At 50.3% G+C, this 13178-nt stretch overlaps 2 protein-coding genes across 2 annotated transcripts; one reads left to right on the top strand and one right to left on the bottom strand.

The window, feature by feature from the left end:
* The first annotated feature begins 40 nt into the window (after positions 1–40).
* Positions 41–4947, top strand: LAESUDRAFT_812590 (heme peroxidase). Its single transcript, XM_040914420.1, has 27 exons — positions 41–95; positions 149–581; positions 638–706; positions 774–858; positions 915–1175; positions 1226–1381; positions 1446–1555; positions 1608–1748; positions 1802–1879; positions 1936–2100; positions 2180–2262; positions 2339–2373; positions 2440–2607; positions 2666–2709; positions 2768–2815; positions 2872–3010; positions 3059–3366; positions 3421–3600; positions 3662–3747; positions 3800–3920; positions 3976–4249; positions 4312–4325; positions 4390–4448; positions 4508–4535; positions 4590–4669; positions 4726–4816; positions 4869–4947. Exons 2-27 carry the CDS (start codon positions 408–410, stop codon positions 4881–4883), a joined length of 3012 nt encoding a protein of 1003 aa, XP_040764336.1. The 5' UTR covers positions 41–95; positions 149–407; the 3' UTR covers positions 4884–4947.
* Positions 4948–6211: 1264 nt separating this feature from the next.
* On the bottom strand, positions 6212–11071 carry LAESUDRAFT_725687 (endoplasmic reticulum Ca-transporting P-type ATPase). Its single transcript, XM_040908869.1, has 19 exons — positions 10937–11071; positions 10629–10890; positions 10124–10576; positions 9945–10071; positions 9682–9891; positions 9442–9630; positions 9254–9388; positions 9082–9202; positions 8865–9028; positions 8538–8812; positions 8347–8472; positions 8164–8281; positions 7589–8112; positions 7408–7534; positions 7158–7354; positions 6966–7102; positions 6800–6908; positions 6603–6746; positions 6212–6550 (listed from the first exon to the last, which is right to left on the bottom strand). Coding segments are annotated over exons 1-19 (3615 nt in total). The 5' UTR covers positions 10939–11071; the 3' UTR covers positions 6212–6355.
* Positions 11072–13178: the final 2107 nt, after the last annotated feature.

Raw genomic sequence — 13178 nt, 5'->3', positions numbered from 1 at the left:
TGATATCAATATGAGAACTGCGCTGCCGTCACAATAGCATGCAGAAGTCGACCGGTGCATCACACGTACGGCGCCCCGTCGACGCGTCCCCAGAGGTAAGTGACTTTGAGTGGCCTAGAATACGCAGCTCATGTAGGGGTTTGGGGAGCATTCACCTCGGCTTATCGGCCCGTCTCATTCAGAAGTGTTGGGGTGACCTCAGTGAGATAATGTGCAGACGAACGAAGTGAAGGCAGCCTCGAGGTTTCCTGCACCATACCTCGCGGCAGCATTATCTGCACCCCTTCACCTTCCGCCATGCACCCATCGATTATCTCCTGAGGCTTCCTTCCACATGGCCCATCCGCATTATAAATCCCCGTCGCGTTCGCATCGCCATCCATCGCTCTAGTTGCTCATCCCACAGAATGAAGACGAACGCCATCCTCAGCCCCCGTAAGGACACTGATGACTACATCGTCGGTGTCAATGCTCCTTTCGATCCGTACGGAGTTCGTTCCGCCGATCGCTCCCTCACTCGTAGCGTCAGAGACGTTGTACAGAATCTCATGAGATTCAGGTTCTTCTCTCTCGCGGATATCGTGCGTGCGCATCGTGAACGAGTGGTTGCCTGCGCTGAAACAACCATCTCGTGCAGCGCGCAATATTAAATGTCGCTCAAAACATCCTCGGCCATGGCCCGGGCATCGACGACCGGCTCTATTTCGTCAGTCGACTCATTCTTGTCGTCCATACAAGCGAAAACTGATGATGCTGTGCTTTTTTGTCCATAGCTTGAAAGACTCCTCATCTTCATCGCCCGCTCCCCCGACAACTTTGCTATTGCCCGCAATCTTCAGCTTGATGTCATCAACATTTGTGCGTGCCACTCCCCTCTCTTTCTCGTTGGTCAACTGATTTATTTCTCTCGGAAGTGTTCAAGGACCTCCAGAGTCCGCCCGTGAACTTTCTTGCTATTCCTTCCGTCGTGCCTTCCCCAATCGAGTTCGTCAACTACGCGTACCGCACCGCCGACGGTAGCAATTACAATGTGCTCATGCCGACTCTCGGCATGGCGGGCTCGCCTTATGTGCGCTCGGTGCCGGGTACGACTCCAATCCCGCAGCATCATCTCCCTGAACCCGAGCTCGTTTTCAATATGCTGTTGAGACGCGACGGTTTTGTAGAGCACCCGGGTGCGCCGCATTTGATCTTGCACATGAGCCAAAGCTGACGAAGGTCGCAGGAGGGCTCTCGAGCTTATTCTTCTCATTCGCGAACCTCATCATCCACAGCATCTTCCACACGAATCCGCGCGACTGGACGATTAACGACGCGAGCAGCTACCTTGATCTCAGCCCGCTTTACGGCAGCAATCAGGAGCAGGTTGACAGCGTCCGCCGTGAGTGCCGCGGTCTTATTATTGCAAAATGTGTCGCGAGATGTTGTTAATGGCTGCGCTACAGGCAAGGATGGCACGGGACGCCTGTGGGAGGATGTGTTCGCTGACGCTCGCCTGCTGCTCATGCCCCCCTCTACCGGAGCGTTGCTCGTGCTCTTTTGCCGTAACCACAATGCGAGTGCTCATTCAGTATCTCCTCCGCTTCCGCCTTAACTAGTTCCCATAGTATGTCGCAGAGCGCATCCGCGCAATCAATGAATTCCGCACGTATGCCGATCCCGCCACGCTCGACGAAAAGGGACGCGCGGCACAGGACGATGAAATCTTCCAACGCGCGCGACTTGTGAACACTGCGTTTTTTATGCAGGTAAATGCACGAGCGCCGTTTTTCAAAAGTGAGCCCGAGCTGATGTTCGCTAGGTGATCCTGGGCGACTACGTAGGCGCGATCCTTGGCCTGACTCGGGACGGGTTGACCTGGCGGCTGGATCCGCTCCAGGTACGCGTGCTGTCCCTCGAATTGCGTGCAACTGTTCTGACGTTGGAGCGGGGCAGGCGATGCGCGAGCCGACCCACGAGTGGATACCGCGCGGAGACGGGAACGTTGTGTCGATCGAGTTTAATCTCATGTATCGTTGGCACATGGCGATCTCGAAGGAGGACAGGGACTGGACGGATGACCTGTTTCACCAGATGTTCCCAGGAATGGATTTCGATCAGGTGAGAGCGCCCGTTATTCATGCCATCCTGTCCAGCTGTGGTGAGGGGGAACATAGCCGACCACGAATCATGCATCTAGATTACGGTGGAGGACTTTTGGAAGGCGGTGCGGGAGTATCGCGAGAGGCTTCCGACGGATCTGCGCGAGTGGACATTTAGCGGGTGAGTGACTGCGTAGTATTCATCGTCCGCGGTTGCTGGTCCAAATCACATTGCATTTATCATCCTGGATCTACAGACTTCAGCGCGACGCGAGCGGACGATACAATGATGGTGAGATCTTCATCGTCTCTTTTTCGAGCCGGGATAACTCTGATAGCTGTTGCACTGTACACACAGCGGATCTCGCCCACATCTTACAGAGCGCGACGGAGGCTCCAGCGGGCGCGTTCAGAGCACGCGGGATCCCTGAAGCGTTACGCGTCGTCGAGATCCTCGGCATCCTTCAGGCGCGCAGCTGGGGAACGTGCTCGCTTAACGAGTTTCGAAGCTTCATGGGCTTGCGGCGTACGTTTTCGACCCTCTGAAAGAGGTCAATGTGTCGATGTTAACTCTGCGCGGACAGCGTACAGATCCTTTAAGGAGTGGAACCCCGATCCAAAGGTTTATGTAAGTCCCATCGGGTGTAGGAGAGTAATGGACCATTGCTGATGCATCGGTGGAATAGATGGCAGCAGAGAAGCTGTACCACAATATCGACAACTTGGAACTCTATGTGGGTGCAACATATTGACTACTTAGGTAGCTGATGTTTTGACGCGTGTGTGAAAGGTCGGCATGCAGGCGGAGGAGACCAAGGTGCCGATGCCTGGCGCGGGCCTGTGCCCCGGGTTCACGATGTCTCGCGCGATCCTCGCGGATGCGGTGTGCCTCACGCGCGGGGACCGATTCCTCACCGTCGATTTGACGCGTGAGTCTCTGCCGTAGCTCAACGTGCCCGATGACTTACAGAAAGCAGCGTTCAACCTGACGACGTGGGGCTTCCAGGACGTTCAGGTCAATGGACTTGACGGCTCGTGTGGCGGGATCTTGTCCAGGCTACTCATACGCACGCTCCCCGCATGCTATTCTGCGAGCTCTGCATACACGCTCTTCCCATTCATGGTGCCGAAGAGGATGAAGGAATATGTGACGAAATGGCCAGGGAGCCCGGTTGATCAGTATTTGTGGACGCGGCAGGAAAGCCTGACGAATGGGATCCGGAAGGAGTTGGGAGTGGAAAAGATGGCGCAGCGAATCCTGGGAGTGCTGCCGGATCGGCAGTCGGTAAGCTTGTGAATCGTGCAAACAAATGTGGGCCACTGACGGTGGGATTTATAGGTCCACAAGGCGCTATACGAGCCAGGCGCACTGGAGCGTCACGCAGCGTCATTTGGCAAGATCACGCGGAGTCTGATCGTGGCCAAATCGGTCGTGCATGCTAACCTAGCGATGCGCTATGTGAATGTCGTAAAGGACGTCGTCAATCTTATCCCGGTGTATTGGATCGCGAAATATGCAGTGAGTCCGCGCGCCTCCATGCGTTGTTATAGCAAACGCTCAGATATCGATGTGTGCGTAGACCGGAATACCAATGAAGACAGAGGCGAACCCACAGGGCTTCTTCGGCGAGCAGGAACTAGTGCACATGTTTGCGGACGTTGCAAGGTGAGGCGGAATTTGACCCCGGTTGACGTTGTGGTCAATGGCATTTACGCAGCTACTTATCCCCGGATATCAACACATCGGAGGAATTTGAGCTGCGCGAGAAATATCTCAAGATAGCGCAAGTGGTGACGGATGTCGTCAAATTCCACCTCTCACAGTTTGAAAGCGGCTCAGTGAGCACGTTCACATCAATGCTGACCTGGATGTTAATCAAAGGTGCACTCACAGCCGCTCGGCACACCTGGTCGGGCCGCAGACCATTACGAGCACGACCGCAAGTTCCTCACAGCCCTGCGCGCCTCGGGAAAGCATGCGGGCTATGACGCTCTCGCTGCAGGCGTGTTTGTGGAGATCGTGGCGAGCGCGGCACCGTATTCGCGTGCGCTTGCGCATGTGGTGGATTATTTCTTGGAAGAAGGGGAGAGAGAGGAGTTGGTGAGATGGTTGGCGGCTGGGAAGGAGGGTGAGGCGCAGGTGGAGGAGGGGATCTTCCGAGCTTTGGGTGAGTGTTTGAATGGGTGTGGCTAATCTGTGGTGCTTCGATTGACGCGTGTCTGCTTTCAGGTTCTGATCAGACGGTATGTGAATGGCATACATGCGCGCTATGACCGTGGTTCTGATCCAAACAATTCATTATCATAGAATGGCGTGCCCAAGTCGAATGGCATCTCTCACAGCGCATTGCTGCTAAACAAGCAAGGGTGATTATCGATTGGTTGCTGTCAGCACCGAGAGCTTACATCTCCGTTGCCTATTGTAGGCTTGTCAAGCCTATATTCTTCGTCAAAGTAATCTCACTCCATAGATCTCTCCAAATTGTCGTCGTGACTTGCTTCATGCAGACTGCCGCCGAGGTCCTTCGTGCAATTTTCGCCTTGGACGGGTTGCGACGTGTACCTGGTGTGAAGGGCATTCTCAACCAGTCAGTCAGAACATATCTGCTCATCAGTAGCATGTATGAACTGATTTTCACCTCAGACTTTCCGATAGCATGGACGGAAGGCAAGAACACTTCTACCTGGACACCGAGGGCAAGGTCACTGAGTGGCCCGTCTCGATGACGGTGCAGGTGTGCAGGCCTCCCCAATCGTTACGCTGAGGAGACTGATGAAGTTCTGCAGTACATCGTCCATTGAATAGAGTAAATGCTTGATTGTACCTCAGCATCCTGTCCCTGTCATTGCTGTAACACTAGAGATCAAGGTTGTATCGGATTCATGACACGGCTGTCAGATATATATACATTTTGTACAATACAACTAGCGGCCCCGCCGTACTTTGTCTTCGATGAAAGGTCAAGGTCCGTCGAATCCAGCACGCTCGCTATGGTCTACTGCAAGTTGCACCAGGTCCGGACTGCGTCCCCACCGCGCAATTAGTATCGAAGTCGTCCAAAACATCCTCGGCCATGGCCCCCGCGATAAAGACACTAGTTGAAACATTTCCGTAGCCCACATACGCGAAGGCCGGTGATGGTTTCCCCATATATGGCTAGAAAATCTTATCGAAGAGGCCTTTAATAAGCTGCATTCTGAATCTGATGCTAGCGGAAGCACCTCACAGACGGTCGACGTCGACGAACGCTGAGTATGTCGATGACGGCAAGCGACGGAGAAGCGGGGAAGAATGTCTGGAGAGGAAGATTATACCAAGTCCGCGAGCTACTAGAATGTGAGCACAATAGGCAAGAAGGGCTTGAAGTCCGATGTTTTGCCCGCGCTGTTGGAGAGAAGTTTCGTGCATCTTTCGCAGATTTCGTGCTTATAGCTCCGCGTTGCCCAGGTTCAACTTCGTCAACGTTCAACCCCTTCCCTAACGCTCAGTACTCAGTGCTCACACGCAATGAACATTGACGTAAACGACATCCTCTCTCCACCTCGGCACGGCGTCAACTATCCCGCCGCAGCCTTCGACGCCAGGGGCGCCGGCAACATAACCGAGACTGGCCAGCACTTCATCCTTGGAGAGCGTATCCGCCAGATGGCCTGGTGCATGCCAAAGGCTCGTGGTGTGAGTGGCACTAATGCAACAATTGCGTGCAGCCCGTCACGGCCTCCACCGACACCGCGAGCAGCCTTGCTGTCCTGGACGTCCTTTACCTCGTTAGTCAGTGCACCTGGTATGCCTAGATGTATCAGGGATGAGCATTTCTTCACGTCCGCACACGGCCTAAAAAGCTGTTCGACATCATCAACAGGCAAACCTACTTGCGCGTGTGATTAGTCTACTCACTGGCTTGTCTTGAAAGTTTGTTGACCCTGTCAACGGAAAGCGAGAGCGGCTCTACCTCAAATTGAACGATAGAATTACTGAGTGAGCTCTCTCGATATTGGTGCAGGCACGACAATCCTTCCAGCTGCATGGAGTGGTACTGATAATACATCCCGCAGTACAACGTGAACTAAGTGGGATCAAAATGAGATCTCACCTCATGAGGTTCGAATGCCGAGTTCACTTTTCATAATGCCAGAAAACCATGTTTTGAGATGACTGTAGTATACCGAGTTCATGATCAGTCCATTGTGTGAATGCCACGACAAGTCACTCGCAAGCCATAGTCTAACACTCTAGTGTAGTCAGAGTACATTGAGGGCGAAGCTGACAATCTCTACTGAGTCTTTTTCTCAGCTTCTTCGGCCTTCTGCTGGCGCTCCTCTTTTTTCCTCCTGGCATCGCGGCGTTCTCTCCCTCGAGTGATCATCGCTTTCGGTTGGATGTCAGCAAACAAGTACTTGCACACCGCCTCGATTAGCCAGCAGCCGGCAAAGTCGATGATCATTGTGGTCGCCAACCTGAACTCAAACTGCGCACACAGTGTAAGCGATCGAACACAACCTCTGAAAAGAACAACTCGCCGCTCCGCTCATCTCGACAATCTGCAGCCAACGATTCAGCTCGGGCACAAAGTCGGTCGCCCCGGAGAATGCAACCGCGCTGGCTCCAACTAACCCCCAGTAGAGAGCGGGATTCTCTCGGATACTCTCTCTGAACGGCCGGCCCTAAAACACGAAGAAATAAGCAGCATTGGCTAATTCGACGAGTGCATGCATACCTGATAATTGATTGCAAAGGTGGAGACTTGCTGAGACAAGCTCAACAGGTAGATCGCAGTGTTCAAGAGGTTCGGTTCAAACTTGGCCTCGAGATCAATGGGTCCTGGCCTATTCGATCGGAGGTAAAGAGTCAATGCACGCGGAGGTTAACACAAGAAGACGCACTCTTCATATTGACGACATAGCTGAGTGATATATACCAGCGCTGCGATGTGCAATGCGAACTGAAGGAGGACCGACAAAAGAACGTATAGATTAAAGATGTTTCCTAAAGGCCGTTCCCTTGACAATTTCTCTACTGGCTGTGAAGGGCTCATTGAGGCACGGTGGGTAGAATGAAGGACTTCGGGAGCGCACCTTCGCACGGGAGATACATAGGAAGCATACGGACATTAGCATGCCTGTAATCGTAACCTGATAATCTCCAAATTTGATTCCGTCTAGATATTGCACGCTAAGGCTGTACGCAGTGATAAGACAGTTGAGGGCGAGGATCTTGTACATCTGAATGGTGGCGACAAGGGTGCAGCGCCCTTGTCGAATAATGTGCGCGACTAGCAAGAAATCTGATCAGCAGCGATCGTGGAAACCGCGCATGAGCACTCACTAGCGGATACATTGGAAAGTTTTGAAGTGAAGGGAGCAGCACAGGACGCATCCCCCAGCTTGATTTTGGGCACTTCTTCCTCATCTTCCATGGCTGCAAGCTTGTCAGTGATACTCGCCAGATCAAACTAGTCGTACCTTATGTTAGCGATACTGACGAGACTAATCAAGGTAGAACGAACCTTCTCCATCGGATTCCGCTTCCTCGCGCTTTGAAAGTCGGTGACAACCTGCTTCTGAGCTTCGACAACGTCAGGGTACAAATGAGCAATCGCGGCCGGGACGGGGGGTGGAGGCTGTCCGAAACGCGATGAGATCTTCAGCTGACTCTCGTACACCTTCTTGATACGCTCTATCTTCTGATGCTCGGCGATCTTCTGCAGATCCTCGGGAGTACCGTCAAGGAGGGCAACACCGATATGTGCTTGCTTCAACGCCCCGACGTCGTTCGTTCCATCACCCGCCATCAAGGTGGTGTACCCAAGCGATTTGAAAGAGGTCAGAATGGTTTCCTTCTGAGAAGGCGATACTCTGGCATAGACCCAGGTATTCTGTATGAGGTCGGTCCAGCCCGGATGATTCTCGAAAAGCCTCAGCGCAGCTCCCGTGACGCATATGTCGTACCGCTCAAAGAGAGACGTATCGAGAGGCTCAGAAGCGTTGATCGGAATGATCGTCGTCTCATCAACTGTGCGCCAGACAAGATCTGTACGTTTTGTGTCAAATATAGTGAATTGTGTGAAACCTTGTAGATTACCAGCATCATGTTCCGGATTTTCCTTCAAATCAAGAATGAGGACGTCACGGTCGACAATTTCCACGTCGCGAGCGACATGCGCAGCAGTCAGCGGGTTATCTCCGGTGATCATGATGCACTGGTTAGAGGAAAGGAAGCATCATCAGTCAACGAATGAAGCGAGCGAGAGTCATTTATGCATACTCTGTGCGATGAGTCAATGAGCATTTTGAGCGTCTCGACTGCATCGGCCTTCAGCGGACAGTGAAACACCAGGAAACCAGCGAAAGTCAGGGTACTCTCGACTTGACCACGCGTTAATTTGTTGATCTGCAATCAACACAGGTAGAGGATTTTGTTAAAGAATGATTATAGGAAAGATCACGAGCACGAACCTTGTCCTGTGACATTGACTCCAGCTCCTTGTACCCAAGTGCCAAAACGCGGCTTCCGCGGCGCGTATACCACTTGTATGTGTCATCGTAGAACTCCGGCACAGTGGAGAGCATGCTCCTGATGGTTTCTGGTGCACCCTTAGCGGCCATGAACGTCTTACCACCATTCACGCTGGAGACGGTTGACATTCGCTTGAGCGCAGAGGAGAATTGAAAGCGCCGACGAATGGTAAGAGAGCTCCTATCACCCGGCTCAGCACTGGAGACGATGTCTCCTACCAAACATGATGGTCAGACTGAGCTGGAAGGGTGATCTTTCGGGCTTACCTCTGCTGAGCTGCCAGTTGAGCGCATCCAAAGTTGCCGTTTCCATGGGATCACCAGCAATGGTGCCATCATCCAGTTTAACGAGCGCATGCGCAGCAGCCAAGGCAAACTTTGTCTCTTTGCGGATGCTCTTCACCTCCACTAACTTAGTTCGATCTGATGAGCTGAGATGAAGGTCAGGGAGCCAAATCTCTGTGAGACGTCTCATGTAACGCACTCAACGCCGACAATACCCTCGAGCACAAGGTTCTCCGCCGTGATCGTTCCGGTCTTGTCGAAGCAGCAGACATCTACACGACCTGCATAAGGAATACGGAATGGCTCCGTGCAGAAGATGGCTGGTCACGTGAGCGTCTTCAAAAGCAATAAAGCGGACGGTTGAGACATACCGAATTTCGACAGTGATACCAGAGAAGCATTGACAGCGAGTGACAACTCCATTGGCAACTCGGGAGGTACGACACTTGTGATGATGAGAACACAATCGAGCAGCAACTTCGACTTCTTCAACTCCCGTTCAATGCCTGCGGGATGCGTTGCGTTAATGAGACACCAGCTAGGATTGATGCGTACTTACCCTTCACCCAGACATACCAGCTGGCCGCAATGGCGAAGATCAACAAAAACCCGATGAAGAGGAACGACTCAAAGTTGTTCGCGGAGACACGCTCCGTGGAGAAAATCATTGTGCGTACCAACTGGCCTTGCGCGGTGCCGAAGCCAGTGCGCAAGACGACCCCAAGGCAACCCCCATCAGGAGTCTCTCCTACACAACGACGTTCAGTGATCAGGACGACTACAGATGAAAATTGCTGACCGCCATCAGCTTGCAACAGTTTGGTTCCACTGAAGAGTACATGGTTCTTGTGCGAAGCATCCACGTCAAGTCGTTCGCCGTCATCAAGCAATGCGACGGACTCCTTCAGGAGAGGCGTAGACTCCCCCGAAAGCATGGCTTCGTTGACGATACACGTGCCGCGGATTAGCAGGATGTCCGCTGGTATGTTCGTCTCTGTCTGATGTCTGACTGTAATGACTCAATGGAACGCCCGGTGGCGACCGAGGAGAAACCACGCTCACCTACGGAGACGATGTCACCCGGCAGCAACTCATCACTCTGTATCGTCACCCATTTGTCATCCCGCATGCAGGAAATTGGGTATGGAGCCACAGACATTGTTCGGAATTCCGTCAATGTCCTCAGTCGCTAAAACTGTGTCTCAGCGCATGTTGCAATGCACATACATGCCATGACGTACCTGCCAAACGACCGTGCATTCGAATACCACCAGCATAAACAGAGTGAAAAGGCTGTAATACCAGTACTCGTCCAGACACCACAGCGCAACACAGAACACTTGAAACACGAAAAAGGGAGCCGTTGCATGTTCCATGAACAACATAGAAAAGGACGGGATGGGAATATCAAACTCGTTCTTGCCATAGAGAGATAGAAGATCCAACACGTCAGAGGATTTCAGCGGCTGCGCCGACTTGTAGTTCGAGAGCGGGGGATGGCTGGAGGAAGGATACGGCAGGCGAGAGAATACAACGGGGGAGTCCGACTCGAGGACATACGTGTCCCGCTGATAGCTGAAGGTGTATGTCTTAACGTCCGTAGGGTTTTTCTTCACAATCTTGACTATCTCTCCGTGACCACGATGGGGAGCCGGTATTAGACGAATGCAGTCCGCTCTCTGCAAGGAACTCGCCTGTGGATAGAGAAATTAGAACGCTCAAACCACTGCGACAAGTGCGACGAACCTTGCGAGTTGTGATCCATGCCTTCGCACGAGTACTCCATCTGGTGAACAAGAAGCTAAGTGCGTGTGTAACGCCGACGCTTACACACGCAAGGAAGGTCCATTCTTCGCTTTGAATCCATTGTTCGTACTTAACATAGTAGGCATATGCGAGGAGAGGGTATAAACATAGACTGGGGACCGTGTAAAGATGCAGATACCACGGCAGCGCAATGTGCAGAGTGGCTGCTGAGATCTCCGGAGAGTTGACCTTGACCGAGACCCTGCGATTATGAGCGAAGCATTTATAAGACAAGGGGAGATAGTTACATGTCCAAAGTAAGAAACGGGGGATGCGCTTGCGCACTCCTTCAAATGAAAGCCGCAAAGCAAAATGAAGTTGTGAGTGTAGTGAGGGATGTCGATGTCGAGAGCAGTGTCGGTAAGGTACGTGTACGATCCCCACAAGTAAGCGCTCAAGCTTCAAGCACCAAGGTTTGATTCGGCAGAGTTCGGCACACTTCCAAATACCTGAATATTATTTCCAAATAACAGAATGTTATTGGGCTACTGACATGAGCTAGTTTTTCACCATTGCCAATGCTTAGTAAACATGATATGAATCACACCTCAAAGAAAGTACCGATTCTATTTGCAGGAAAGACTCTAGAATTGAATTCAATAATCTAGCCTTCCATGTCAAGTGAATAATTTTTGGGAAAGGATTGGAAAGAGCTCATTTCGCACCTTTCCTGGGCATAATTCATGCCAAGCTGCCTATATTAACTCAAAAAATGATAGGATGTCATAGCAGGGAAAAATCAAAGGAAATCTGCAGTTTTTCACTCATTCGAAAATATCACTGATTCACGGAGTGTGAAATGCATGAGATAGTCGCTCGAAAATGCCAAAATTCTGACACCCTTCTTGCACATTGGAAAGGCACATGAAAGGTTCACCTTTCCTAGACATTCACCTCCTGCATGACATAAACTTCAGTGGCTCCTGGAATTCCTACAAAATGCTTAAAACTTAGCAGCACTTCTCAAGGGTGGAAAGAATACCATTCCAAATTCTGAAAATGCTCAAAAACTCATTTCAATTTCCTGACACTGCACAGGAAGTACCAATTCCTATAGTGAGAAAGGTATGGAAATCTGTAGATTTTCTTTCACTTTCCCCTGAGGCAGCATCCTATCATTTTCTACATCAATAAAATCAGTCTAATGCAAATTAATGTCCAGAAAAGATACAAAATGGGCCTTTTTCAAGTCTTTTTCCAACATTGTTCACTTGATCAGAAAGGCTGAATTATTCATTTAAATTTTAATACCTTTTCTGGAGCAAGAATTGATGCTTCCTTTGCAGTGTCAGAAAATTTAAGTGAGTTTTCTCAGCATTTTAGAATTTGAAATGGTATCCTTTCCATCCTTGGGAAGTGCTGCCAAGTGTGTAGCATTTTATAGGAATTTCAGGAGCCACTGAAGTTAATGTCATGCAGGAGGTGAATGTCTAGGAAAGGTGAACCTTTCATGTGCCTTTCCAATGTGCAAGAAGGGTGTCAGAATTGTGACATTTTTGAGTGACTATCTCATGCATTTTCACTCCATGAAACAGTGATTTTTTTGCAGTGTATGTCATAGGGTTCGCTGTTGTGACATATGACACTAACACCGCAGACATGAAAGCATTTGCGACAGTTTCATTTTTGTTATTTAATGACACTAAATTGTAATTAGCTGCCTTTTTAGAATGCAAAGTTGCCTAATTAGGGCATAGCATTGCATAGGTCACACTTTAGAACATATTTTCAGAGCACTCGCAATGGGAATAAATGCCTTTATGTCTGCAGTATAATATATTTATAATATGTTTTAGTAGAAATAACTGTCGCAAATGATCAATGACAGGTTGAGAACATCTAATTTGAAAATCTGCATGCCTCATTCAGTGAAGCTCTAGATACTACTGCATATTTTGAAATATATGCTGGCAAGCCAGATGGTCGTAAATCTGTTTTGCAAACTTATGCTTTGTGCTGACATTTGAGGATAGTATATGTCATGATTCACAGACTGACACCCCCAGCATTTGTCAGATTACCACCTCAGTCTCATTAGAGGAAGACAAAATGGCAGGATACACACACCATGCACCATGCTCTATATACATGCAGATATGTATGCATACCATTTAGCCTCAGGCTGGGTGCTTTCTCACCTATTTCACTGCCATGCTCATCACTGTGTCACCAAAATGTGACAGTATACTTGAGTAAGTTGGCGATGAGCACTGAGTTCAAATAACAGTTGCAGCAGAGGAACAGCATCAAGCAGCTTTAATTGTGAATGCATGAACAGGGTGTGACAGAGACATGATCAAATACATGTATAAAAGGGTTGAATACATGAATGTGTGCATGAAAGAGACAGCAACACAGAAGCACATTGCAGGCACTGCACGAAATTGCAGATAATGAAAAGTGGCAATGCGGTGGTAATGAGAATGTTTCGCACACATTATACTCAGAACACATGCATATTTCATGCAAAATGTAATTCAATGTGAATGG

The sequence above is a fragment of the Laetiporus sulphureus genome (assembly GCF_001632365.1).
Source record: "Laetiporus sulphureus 93-53 unplaced genomic scaffold LAESUscaffold_19, whole genome shotgun sequence".
In the NCBI taxonomy this organism is placed as follows: Eukaryota; Fungi; Basidiomycota; class Agaricomycetes; order Polyporales; family Laetiporaceae; genus Laetiporus; species Laetiporus sulphureus.
This window is presented reverse-complemented; position numbering and strand designations above follow the sequence as displayed.